This window comes from Grampus griseus, assembly GCF_964374135.1.
Source record: "Grampus griseus genome assembly, chromosome: 21".
Lineage (NCBI taxonomy): Eukaryota > Metazoa > Chordata > Mammalia > Artiodactyla > Delphinidae > Grampus > Grampus griseus.
The window spans coordinates 11,242,458-11,255,084 of record NC_139015.1 but is presented as its reverse complement, the minus strand read 5'-3'; the positions used below and the strand labels follow the sequence as shown (position 1 = coordinate 11,255,084).

General features: G+C 44.3%; 1 protein-coding gene across 1 annotated transcript in view; it reads left to right on the top strand.

Moving 5' to 3' along the window:
• The window catches only part of DLGAP2 (DLG associated protein 2), a gene marked incomplete at its 3' end in the record, with an annotated part of 702,831 nt that overhangs the window by 91,324 nt on the left and 598,880 nt on the right, over positions 1 to 12,627 (top strand). The window contains exon 2 of the mRNA XM_082680415.1: positions 1,041 to 1,142. Coding sequence (XP_082536541.1) covers positions 1,128 to 1,142 — 15 coding nt within the window. The 5' untranslated portion in view covers positions 1,041 to 1,127. The remainder of the gene's footprint in view (positions 1 to 1,040; positions 1,143 to 12,627) is intronic.

Sequence of the window (12,627 nt, the reverse complement as noted above, 5' to 3'; positions counted from 1 at the left end):
ACTGGTTACCGGAGACCAAGGGTGGATATCCATTTGTGTATTGTAATCAGTGCTTGTGGCGGGTGCTTGCTACAGTAAATATGGCTCATTTTCTCAACTTTTTAGGATCGTACCTTTGAAAGTAAGTACATGACGTTTAGTAGCATGTGATCAGACTGGTGGTTGGTCAGAGCTTTTGCTGACAAAACAGGATTTTCAGAAGATGGGGTACAGCATGCAGCTCTTCCGGATTCGTGGAAATTAATCTGATGTGACCACGGTGTTTCAGGGCCATGTGAAGTGTTTTGTGGGTGAGCGTTTGTGTTCCTACAAGCTCAGTATGAATAAAGCACAGCACACTTTCCAGTGTGATGTTATAAACAAGTCTTCTCAAAAAAATGCATGTTCCTCTTTCATCTGGTTCATTTTGGGGGAAACAGTGATTTCGTGTATCAGTATGCGATGAAAAAAGGGCAGAGGCTTTATAATTTATCAAGGTATATGAACTAGCACCTCTTTTAAAAAAATGCTGTGTTTGGGTTTATCTGGGGATAGCACTCTTTTTTCGTGGAAAGAAAATGATCGATTATTAATATTCCCTGGGACTGTTCTTTTGTTTCTTGGAACCTGCCTGGCTCTTTGCAGAACCAGTCTAAGTTCACAAATATCGCTTCCATCCTCAAGTTATATGCGGAATCATCACCCCTAATTTAAAGTATGGTTTTATTATTTCTCTTTGGGTGAATATTTTGAAGTTGGGAAATCTGTCTATCATAACCTCAAATCCAGCTTGAAAATCGAAATACTTGCATAATGCCCACGTGATGTAGGTGCCTACAGGGTTCTCGGTTCCACGGTCTTATTTAAAAATACCTGGTGTTATTTTTTATGTACAGCGTCTCTGCCTATTTCATTCTTGCCATATTGCTGTTCTAGATTGATTTAATTATTGCTCAGTGTCATTTTTTTAATGTACATTCCATATGTTTCTTTTTCCATGGGGGAGGTTGTTTACCCTTTTTTATCATGTTTTCCCCATTTCTATCCATTCCTCATCATAGGCCTTCCCACCATCTGAGGCCCGGCCGTAGCAGCCCGGTTTCCCAGCAGCTGCCCGTGAACACCCGGCCCGCACCGGCTCCGCCACCATGGGGACTGCTCAGGTACCGTGTGACCCCTTTCATCCTCTGGGCCATGTCCACACGGCGGGAGGTGCTGGTAGTAGTGTTGATGGAGGTGATGCAGGTGATGGGAGGTGATGCAGTGATGGGAGGTGATGTAGTGATGGAGGTGATGCAGGTAATGGAGGTGATAGAGGTGATGCAGGTAATGGAGGTGATGCAGGTAATGGAGGTGATGCAGTGATGGAGGTGATGCAGTGATGGAGGTGATGCAGGTAATGGAGGTGATGCAGGTGATGAAGGTGATGCAATGATGGAGGTGATGCAGGTGATGGAGGTGGTGGAGGTGGGTAAATACCCAGGGGGCAGTCTCGCAGTTTCTAGCAGAGGACTTTACTGCTCAGATGGAGGCGTGTCTGTAAGCGGCTCAGAAATGCGGTGCTTGTGTGTAGTGGTTGGGAAGGAGGGGAGGGGCCACTGGAGATCCAGGGAGCGAGCGTGAGATGAGGTCTGGGTTCTGGTCCTGCTGGCGTCACATGTCACATGTGCTGTCACATGTGTGCTGGGAGGAGGGGCTCTGCGGGCACACGTGGGCGTGACCGCGGTGAAACCTCACACCCGGAATGGGGCTTCTCCAGGTACGTCGAATGACCTTACCAGGCTTATAAAGGGCTTCCACGAGTTTGTGGCGGTGGCTCTGCGTGTGTGTCTGAGACTCACTGATGGCGAGTGAGACGGGGCACAGATGTCCCTTCAGGGGCAATCTGACTGCTGTTCGTTTCTAAAACACCTGGGGCGGCAGCGTGTTCTCAGGAAACCCCCAGAGGGCCGCAGCCCACTCAGCCATCTGCACTCACATTTGGAGTGTATTTGAGAGCAGAGGTGTGACCTTTTACTTCCCCTGATGCCAATGAATAAAATAATCAGTGAAGCCTTTATAGATAGAGGCTTTCATTGGTTTTTCAAAGGAAGAGGCGGCAATTTGTAGTCTATCTTATTTCTTACTCCAGGAGAGATTTAAGGCATGAACGATGTTGAAATTTCAGGTGGACCCTTGTCACTGGCTCCCTGATGACCTTCCTCCCTCCTCTTCTACCCCTCGTGCATCTCACCTGGCGCCACCTCACATGTCTGCACCTCCGTGTCCTAAGACCTTCTTTTACCTTCTTGATGCTCTCAGAAAAAGATGTTGACATGGGGTGTCAGTCTCCATAGCCCGGAACACAGTCATTTTTTGGTGGGAGTTTTGTGGAAGAGCCTTGAGGAGACCAAGCCTTTTCTTTCCTTTTTATTTATTTATTTATTTTATTATTGTGGTGGAGTTGTTTTACAATGTTGTGTTAGTTTATACTGTACAGCAAAGTGGAGTTCTCTGTTCTTATACAGCAGGTTCTTTTTTATTTTTTTTATTTATTTTATTTTTTTTTTGCGGTACGCGGGCCTCTCACTGTTGTGGCCTCTCCCGTTGTGGAGCACAGGCTCCAGATGCGCAGGCTCAGCGGCCATGGCTCACGGGCCCAGCCGCTCCACGGCATGTGGGATCTTCCCGGACCGGGGCATGAACCCGTGTCCCCTGCATCGGCAGGCGGACTCTCAACCACAGCGCCACCAGGGAAGCCCATAGCAGGTTCTTATTAGTTATCTATTTTATATGTATTAGTGTGTATATGTCAATCCCAATCTCCCAATTCATCCCACTACCACCACCCCGCTTTCCCCCCTTGGTGTCCATACGTTTGTTCTCTACATCTGTGTCTCCACTTCTGCCTTGCAAACCAGTTCAACTCTACCATTTTTCTAGATTCCACATATATGCATTAATACATGATATTTGTTTTTCTCTTTCTGACCTACTTCACTCTGTATGACAGTCTCTAGGTCCATCCACATGTCTACAAGTGACCCAATTTTGTTCCTTTTTATGACTGGGTAATATACCATTGCATATATGTACCACATCTTCTTTATCCATTTATTGATGGACATTTGGGTTGCTTCCAAGACCTGGCTATTGTAAATAGTGCTGCAATGAACATTGGGGTGGAGACCAAGCCTTTTCTTCTCTCTTTTCAAAAAACTGCTTCCCCCTCTGGTTCAGCAAAGACAAGGCATGATGTCTCTTCGGTGCTCTTATCAGCTCTTTAATCAAACTCCCTGCAGCTAGCGAGGACAGCTGCATATTTTTTCCAGGAATTAGGTAGGGTTCTTAATTGCAAAGAAGAGATGTTAGGCACATCACAGACCTTTTGGTGGGGCTGGTTAGGGATGTTCTGTACGAGGCTGTCAGCCCCGCTGCAGGGCCCCGCATGATGAGGAGATGCCCTGGTACCCGGGCACAGGCCTTGTTCCAGGGATACCTGCTCCCACGCAGGGAAGGTCGGGGGCCAGACCCGGGGGCCTTGCCTGCGTCTGGCCGCCAGGAAGGCTGGAAAACGCCTTTGTTGTTGTTGTTGATGTTTGTGCTCATGTTGCCGTTTGGGAAGGGGTCGATCCCAGCGAGGGAAAGTGACAGAGGTGCAGGGAGCCTATTTGGAGATGCTGGGCGGCCCCGTGGGAGCCGCCGCTGGAGTCTGCTCCGTGGATCCCATTCTTCATCCCCACGCTGTCCAATAGCACTCTCTGTTGTAAATGCCTCCGTCCCGTATAAAATGCAAACACGCTTACTTTTACCCCACTCATCGCACAGTCTAACTCCTAGTCAGGGTCTGGGAACAAAGTTCACTGAGTTCCACCTGACCCCTTCCTGGTTTCTGGGCCCTGTGTACTAACTACAGCCAACACAGCCTTTCGGAAACTAGGTTACAGGTTGTTCAGGTTGCTTTAGTTTCATTATAGATGTATACGTGACACAGCGAAGAAGAACTACGGGGGTGAGGGTAACTCCCGTCTCCCCTGCCCACTCCACGTCCCCTTGGCCCCGGCCAGTGGCTCTGCTAGTCTGAGTCCTTGACTTTGTGGGTGAGGGTGAGTGAGTGTGCTTCATGCCTCAGATGCCTGAGTTCCTGGTGGTCCTACCTGCGGGAGTCTCTGCAGGCTCCCGTGAGCTTTTGCAGGGGATGTGGTGGTGCCAGTGAGGGATTCAGAGGAACCCCTGGTCTGACCCTCTGCCCTTGCTCAGAGCAGAAACTCCGCTGCGTCCTAATACTGTGGGTCCACTGATGCCCTTGCCACCTGTCGGTCCAGCAGCCTGAGCGGCTCCTAACTCCCCCTCCAGATCCAGTCCACAGGGCATCTCTGTGTTTCCATGGATAACTCACTCCACAGGGCATCCCTGTGTTTCCATGGATAACTCACTCCCTGCTGGACTGTCCTTCCCTGGGGACCAAGACGCCTAACAGGGCAGACCAGAGAGTCCTGGGGACGGGAATCAGGGCCTCCCTGACAGCCTCCACGCTTCCAGGAGCCTGTGTTGTGGCCACGGGAGGAGGGGACCACGTGTGGCTCCTGGTCCACGGCAGACACTGAATCTTGGAGGAACGGGCTTCTCGGGACAATTTCCGGAAGCTGCCAGCAAAGCTGGCCCGTGAGGAGCCTCCATGGCACCTGCTGCCCCGGATAACCCCAGAGTGGCCTGTGATGCCCCCTCTGCACCTCCCCACACCCACCCCCCAGCGCCCCGGCACGGCAGCTGCCTTGCCTTCAGTTTACAGGCAGAGTTGCTGAAAAGGGCAGTTTTGTCAGATTCTGCCTTTGGGTAGAACTTTAACTGTGGAAATTCATGGAAATGTAGGGATAATGTTTAAAAGACACTCATTACTATTATTGACATTTTGGAGCGGAGAATTCTCTGTGGTGGGCTGTCATGGGTGTGGAAGGACGAGGGCAGCGTTCCACATTCCCACCCACTGATGCCAGGACCCTCCCCCTGACTGTGAGCACCAAACACGGCTCCGGACATTGCCAGATGCCCCCAGGGGCTGAGGTCAGCCCCCAGCCCCGCTGAGAAGCACCTGAGGTTTTCAGGCTTATTGGCGTCAAGTTGGTGATAATTTCCCCTTCCAGGCCTTGGGGGTCCTCTGTCTCCCTTTATATCTGTGGTTTTCAAACGGGGCACTTTTGCCCCCATGGGATATTGGCAATGTCCAGAGAGATTTTTGGTTTTCACAGCTGGGGGGAGGGCGCTACTGACATCTAGGGGGTTGAGGCCACGATGATGTGAACCGTCCTGCAATGCCCCCCAACAGAGAATGATCTGGTGCAAATGTCACGAGGCAAGGCTGAGAAACCCTGCTTAACTTTTATGGTCTAACCTATGGTACTTAGGTATCTTCAAGAGTCTGAATAAGAAAGATACGGGGATCATATCATCTTGATATAGAACCATTTCTCTTCAACGTTAGAATTTTGCATGGGGGCTCTTAGGAACATTGAATGGAGCGGGTTTGCATGCAAATTTAAAACGCACATTTGCACTTTTTGGGATGACAGTAAACTGTTTTTGAAACAATCTACTGGAATTATTCAAATGGCTATCGTTTCATGGATACAGTGGTTCAGCGTAAGTAATGACATGCATGGTAATTCCTGTGACTGCATCCCTCACACCGAGTTTAGCACAGTATTTATATTTCTGTTGTGTTCTGACAAGGAAACAATCAGGCTGCACTTTGATATTTTGTTTCATTTAAAGTGAGAGAAATTATAGAAAGCGTTCTTAGCCCTGGTTCCAGGTCAAGCCACAATAATTATGAATTCAGAAACTTAATTTATTTTGCAGAAGAAAATTCACTTTCCTCGGGGTAACTACAAACAGATCTGTGTTTCTCAGAGACAAATGTTATGGAGAAAGAGAAACAAAATAGGACCCATTTATGATCCTAAACGTCTATATATGATCGACTTATGCTTCCAGAGGCAGCCGTCTATTAAAATGTTATTCATTTTCAGGGGGCAAAGAGTCATTGGTTTTTAGTTAGGGTTTTAGAACGCCCCCTGATTTCTTACAATGTGTTTACTTTGACAAACCTAATTTTTTCCCTTATTAAATGCATGAGTCCACTTTGGGTTGGTTATTTACGGGGCTAAACCTAGTAGTGGGTTCTTCCGTTTCTCCTTTATCAGCAGGAAGGCCAGGAGGGCTCTGGTGTCACCCGTTGTGTTGGTGGAGAATTCAGTTTCTAATGTTACAGAATGAAATAGAGGCAGAATGTGTAAGGTTAACCAGCATTTGCTTGGCGGTAGGGACCCAGGCTCTCACTCAGATGGGTCAGTAACCTTCCTTGACTGTGGCCAGGCTCGTTGCAGTCTCCTTTCACCACCACCCGTGAGTGAGTGAGGGGCCATGCTCATGAGCCCTGGATCTCCTCACATCTGCAGGAAGATCACACTTACCTACAAGGACTCCTGGGCATAGGATGGCTAATATCCATTGCCTTTATAACTAAATAATTTTAACTGTTTTAGCAGCAAGTAAATTTATATTAAAAATAAATTACACAAATTCTTTGTGAAAGTACCTTCTCTCTGGCTAGTTCAGAGACTTACTTGTAGAAATTGTGAACACTGTAATTGTAAATTGTGTTAAGTTAGTTGTCTCTTCTTTTAAAAATCATATAAGCACTATATCTTACCTTGAAGAGATTAGCATAAACAAAACAAGATTCAGAGATGGTCATTGTTTTTTTTTAAATTTTTATTGGAGTATAGTTGATTTACAATGTTGTGTTAGTTTCGGGTGTACAGCAAAGTGAATCAGTTATACATACACATATATCCACTCTTTTTTAGATTCTTTTCCCATATAGGCTATTACAGAGTACTGAGTAGAGGTCCCTGTGCTACACAGTAGGTCCTTATTAGTTACCTATTTTTTATATATCGTAGTGTGTGTTATCTCAATCCCAACTTCCCAATTTATCCCTCCCCGCCCCTTACCCCCTGGTAACCATAGGTTTGTTTTATGCATCTGTAACTCTGTTTCTGTCTTGTAAATAAATTAATTTGTACCCTTTTTTTTAGATTCCACATGTAAGTGATATCATATGATATTTATCTTTCTCTGTCTGATTCACTTCACTCAGTATAACAATCTCTAGGTCCATCCATGTTGCTGCAAATGGCATTAGTTTGTTCTTTTTTATGGCTGAGTAATATTCCATTGTGTGTGTGTGTGTATATATATATATATATATATATATATATATATATATATATATATATATACCACATCTTCTTTATCTGTTCCTCTGTTGATGGACATTTAGGTTGCTTCCATGTCCTGGCTACTGTAAATAGTGCTACAGTGAACATTGGGGTGCATATGTCTTTTCGAATTATGGTTTTCTCTGGGTTTATGCCCAGGAGTGGGATTGCTGGGTCAGAGATGGTCATTGTTGTCCTGGTTTACTTTCCATGTATTTTTATGTCTCTCTCTCTCTCTATATATATATATCTCCACAAGATGTATTAATAAAATGATTATACCAATTGTTTCAATAACAGATGTTTTAACAAATTAATACAGTATATTATGGCAACTCTTCTTGTTCATAAAAATATTTTAAAATATTTATTTTTATTGAGTTATAATGAACATACAATATTAGTTTCAGGTGTACAACATAGTGATTTAATATTGTTACACATCATGAAATTATCATCATGATAAGACCAATGACCATCTGTCACCACACAAAGTTGTTACAATATAATTGACGATATTCCCTATGCTGTACCTCACATCCCTGTGACTTATTTATTTTATAACTGGAAGTTTGTGTCTTTTAATCCCCTTCACCTATGTTGTCCATCCTCCCATCCTTCTCCCCTCTGGCAACCACCAGTTTGTTCTCTGTATCTATGACTGTTTCTGTTTTATGTTTGCTCATTTGTTTTGTTTTTTACATTCCACATATAAGTGAGATCATATGGTATTTGTCTTTCTCTGGCTTATTTCACTTAGCATAATACCTTGAGGTCCATCCATACTGTTGTAAATGGCAGGATTTCCTTCTTTTTCGTGGCCGAGTAATATTCCGTTGTATACATCATTGTCAACTGGGTGGGCTGGTTATGCCCACTGAGGTCTGCTCATATAGTGGTGTACTTCGTAGCTGTTAAAATGTTTTTATCCACAGATGAATACTGTTAGGTTGGTACACCTCAGTTGATGTAGCCAGCCTCTCAGGTTGACAATGATGTCCAATTCTCTCGTAATATGAATACAGCTTGGACGAATTACCTCTATTTAGTTACTTTATTATTTCCTTAGAATACATTTTTGGCGTTAAAACGTTTCAAAAGGTATGAAGATTTAAAAAATTTTCAGTGTGTATTTCAATACAGAAAAATGCACCTGTTTGCCTTCCCACCAAGATTACACACTTAACAGTATTTGCTTTTAAAATTCTCTTTATAATTACTGGTTTGACAGGTGACACGTAATGGGCGATTTAATTTATTACTTAGGTTAGTGGTTCTGTTGAATATGCTTTTTCCTCTTTTGTGTGTGTGAATTGCATGGTTGGGTCTTTTAACTCTTTTCATATATTTATGATCCAAATATTTTTTCTTCTCAGATTGCCATTTAAGTTTCAATTTTATAATTTTTAATTGATGTATAGTTGAGTTACAATATTGTGTTAATTTCAGGTGTACAGTAAAGTGATTCAGTTTTTTATATATATATGTATATATATATTTTTCAGATTATTTTCCATTATAGGCAGTTACAAAATATTGAATATAGTTCCCTGTGCTATACAGTAAATCCTTGTTGTTTATCTATTTTATATATAGTAGCATGCATGTGTTAATCCCAAATTCCTAATTTATCCCTCTCCCCTCCTTTTTCCCCTTTGGTAACCACAAGTTTGTTTTCTGTGTCTGTGAGTCTATTTCTGTTCTGTATATAGCTTTATTTGTATTACTTTTTAGATTCTACATATAAGTGATAATCCTGTGGTATTTGTCTTTCTCTGTCTGACTTACTTCACTTAGTATGACAATCTCTAGGTCCAGTCCATCCATGTTGCTGCAAATGGCACTATTTCATTCTTTTTTATGGCTGTGTGGTATTCCGTCGTATATATGTACCAATTGTCTGTTGATGGTCAACTTTACAATTTTTTATGCAAGAAGTAAACTTTCGTACAGTCACGGAGGAATGTATCCCTTTATGATTTCTGACTTTGGTGTCATGCTTAAAAAGCCTTCCTTTGTCAGATTTTGCATAAACATTCAGCTCTATTTTACTTTAATACTTTAATTTCATTTTTCCCTTCAAATCTCTAATTCTGGATTTATTGTAGTTTATGTATAAAGTAAAGGCTGTACTTATTTCTGCCACTAAGAGGGCAATGAGCTGTTGTGCTATCATTTACTGAGAAATGGTGCTGTTACCTGTTCCAATATTGGATTATCTCTGTATTTTGGGAAAATGCTAATTGGGGTCACTCTTCTTTTCCACCGATTTCTTTTCATAAAAGTTTACGTTGAAGCTTTTTTTTTCTTTTCTTTTTAAAATGCCTGTTGGTGTAATAACAGCTCTGTGTGTGTGTGTAAGAACTGATGATCCCTAAACAAAATGCTTTGGGAAAAACACTGTAGGGTCCGTTAGGACGAAGGAAATGGCCCAGGCTGGGTGCCGCGGGGTGGGGCTCCCAGGCCTGAGTCCGTTCCTTGTGGTGAAATGCCATCTTCAGGACACCTGTTCCCTCTGACGCCACACGTTAGCGGTTAATCTGGCTTTGAGGATTATGAAGACACAGCCACAAACCCAGTAAGCATTCTGAGGGCACGTGTCATTCCAGGAGTAGGGCTGGGGATCAGACAGCCTGTTAGCTAGTTCTTCCTACTATGTTCCTAGGGCGTTTTATTCTTTCTGATGGTACTCGTGTAATTTGTGCAGATATGTGAGAGACATGTCAGGTAGCAGTGACTGCTCAGTTATCCGTGGAATTTTGGGGTCAGCGTAGTGCGCTTATCCTGAGAGAATTCAGATTTTTCTTTGTAACAGATCACCTCAAACTTGTTGGCTTAAACAATATATATTGATCGTCATAGAGCTCTGTAGGTCGGGAATCCGGCACCGTCTCACTGGGCGGAAATCAAGGCGTCCGCAGGGTGGGTCCTCTGAAGCTTTTCCAGTTTCCAGAAGTGCTGTGCGGGTCCCGGTTCTTGCCTCCACCCTGCCCTCAAATCCAGCAACATAGGGAAGTCTCTCTGAGGGTCCCTCTCTGTTCTCTGCTTTTTACGGACATATTTGATTATGTGGGATTATCTTCTCATCCCAGGATCCTGGACCTAATCCCATCTGCAAAGTGCCTTTTCCATGCCGGGGAGTGCTCACAAGTCCTGGGGAGTAGGACGTGGACATCTCTGGCGCCATCGTTCTGCTGCCACATTTATTTCTAATATCTTATAAATTTGGATTTAGCGTTCCTCTTTAGAGATTTTATCTTTACCATGAATTTGAACAAAATTTCTACGTTTCCTGGAAAAATAGTTGCAAAGTAAGTTTTTCATCTTTTATCTATATTTCAGAGCATAACAGGTAAGATGAGCTCCTTTACCATTTTCAAAGTACTGGAAAAAATTATTTACTGGGGCTGACGGTCCCTCAGCCGGACCTGGATTTGTGATTTCACCACCAGTGCAGTGGACTTTTCCTCTTAGGTGACGCATATAAACGTAGTTAAGATGTTGCCCTAAATAAACATGAACTAACCAAGCACAGGATTTGTTACTGGGAACAGGGAAACCCAGGTTGAATTACTTGGTGAATATGCTAAGAACTGTCTGGGATGTAATTACGTTTCATCATCCTGTGAGCCTGCCCCACAGAGACAAGCCCCTGCCTGGAGGTCGGCGTCAGGCTGCACGTGTGCAGGACGCGGGCTGGTGGATGGTGGCGCGTTAGGAATTCACAGGCCTCGTGGCTGGGTTTAGAGGTGTGCCCGGATACACCGCTTTCATTTGTGGGCTTTGAAGTGAAACGTGTGAGTGCCGGCGGCGCTGTGCACCATCGTCGTAGGGCATCCAACAGATCCTGAGCAGACACGGGCTGAGGACGGCTTCCTTGCCTTTTCTTAGGGCCTTGAACTATTAGTCAGGATGTTTTTGTTGAATGGGAAGAGTGATTTCTTCTAGTTAAAACAACTGTAAATTTCATTGCAGTTCACACTTCTCTGCATTTTAATTTGTGTTTCTTTAAAGCGGTTGGATCTTTTTGCCTTAAAAATAGCTGCCTTCCTCTAGGGAATCAGTGTGAAAAAAGAAGAGCTGCTTAGAGATACAGCTTTTGGGTCACATCCTTGTCGTTGTCTGATTCTCCCACCGGCGTGGTTTAGAATGCGGTTCTCCTGACGGTTTTATTGGTAGATTCTTCCCAAATGTGCTCTGTTTTATTTCTCAAAAACTTATTTCATGTAAATTAAATACTTTCAGGACTGAGACTTGATTAACTCAAGTAGGACTGTCCTTGTCCTGTTAAGTGTCACGTGTGTGTATGTGTGTGTGTCTATGCGTGTGTGTGTGTCTGGGTGTGTGTCTCCATGTCTGCATGTCTGGGGGTGTCTGTATGTGTATGTGTCTGGGTGTGTGTATCTGGGTATGTGTGTGTCTTTGTGTGTGTGTGCGCGCGCGCGTGCGCGCCTCGGCGTCTCTGTGTGTGTCAGTGTCTGTGTGTGTGTCTGTGTGTGTATGTCTGACTGGGCGTCTCTGTGTGTGTCTGTGCATGTGTGTATATGTGTGTTTGTCTGTGTGTCTGCGTTTGAGATCTTAGACGTGCTCAGAACACTTTATGAACTTCAGGTATGAACCTGGAATATCATTCTCTTCTCAATGTTAGGCTGAGTGTCCAAATTCTTGAAATACTTAGAATAATGAAATCATAGGTCTCTTTATGTTTGGGGCTATTTCCAGCCTCACATGTAAACCTTCCTCCCATGTCGGCCGGGCCCTTGGATTCGTGGACACTCTCGGGTTAGGTCAGTTGGTCCCGAGGCTCTGACACTTATGCATTTATCTCAGGGTTGAACACGGGTCTTTCTGGTCATGTTTGAGACCTTGGGTTCTGATCCGAGAACACTTCCTTCCTCTGAAGACTGTCTCTGGGTGGGTGACGGACCTGTCCTTACGTAACAAATAAGCGCCTGGACTTGAAGAACCATCTGTGACAGCAGGACATCACAGTAACACAGCAGCTGTGTGGTCCTGAAGAACCTTTTCTCTTTCTTAAATTTAGACCTGTGTGTCCTGCAGGCACTCACTGGGGGAACCAGAGCTCAAAGCACAAGGCCTGGATGCAGCTGGTTTGAGGCAGACAGAGTGATGGGCTTTGTTGCCCTGCTTTCCTGTAAAACTGCTGACGTGTGGGTCCCTGTCCTCTCCTCCACAAGGACGATTCTTCTTCCCAGAGGCATGTCATCTCAGAGCTCACGCCACTCAGAATTTTAACTGTGATGTTTCTACTTGTACAGCCGTTCATGGTGAATTGCCGTTTAAATAAATAAATACATATGCTGGGGTGTAGGTGGTTAGAAATTTTAAGGAGAGTTTGGGTAGGAAGTCTGCACTGAGCAGATGT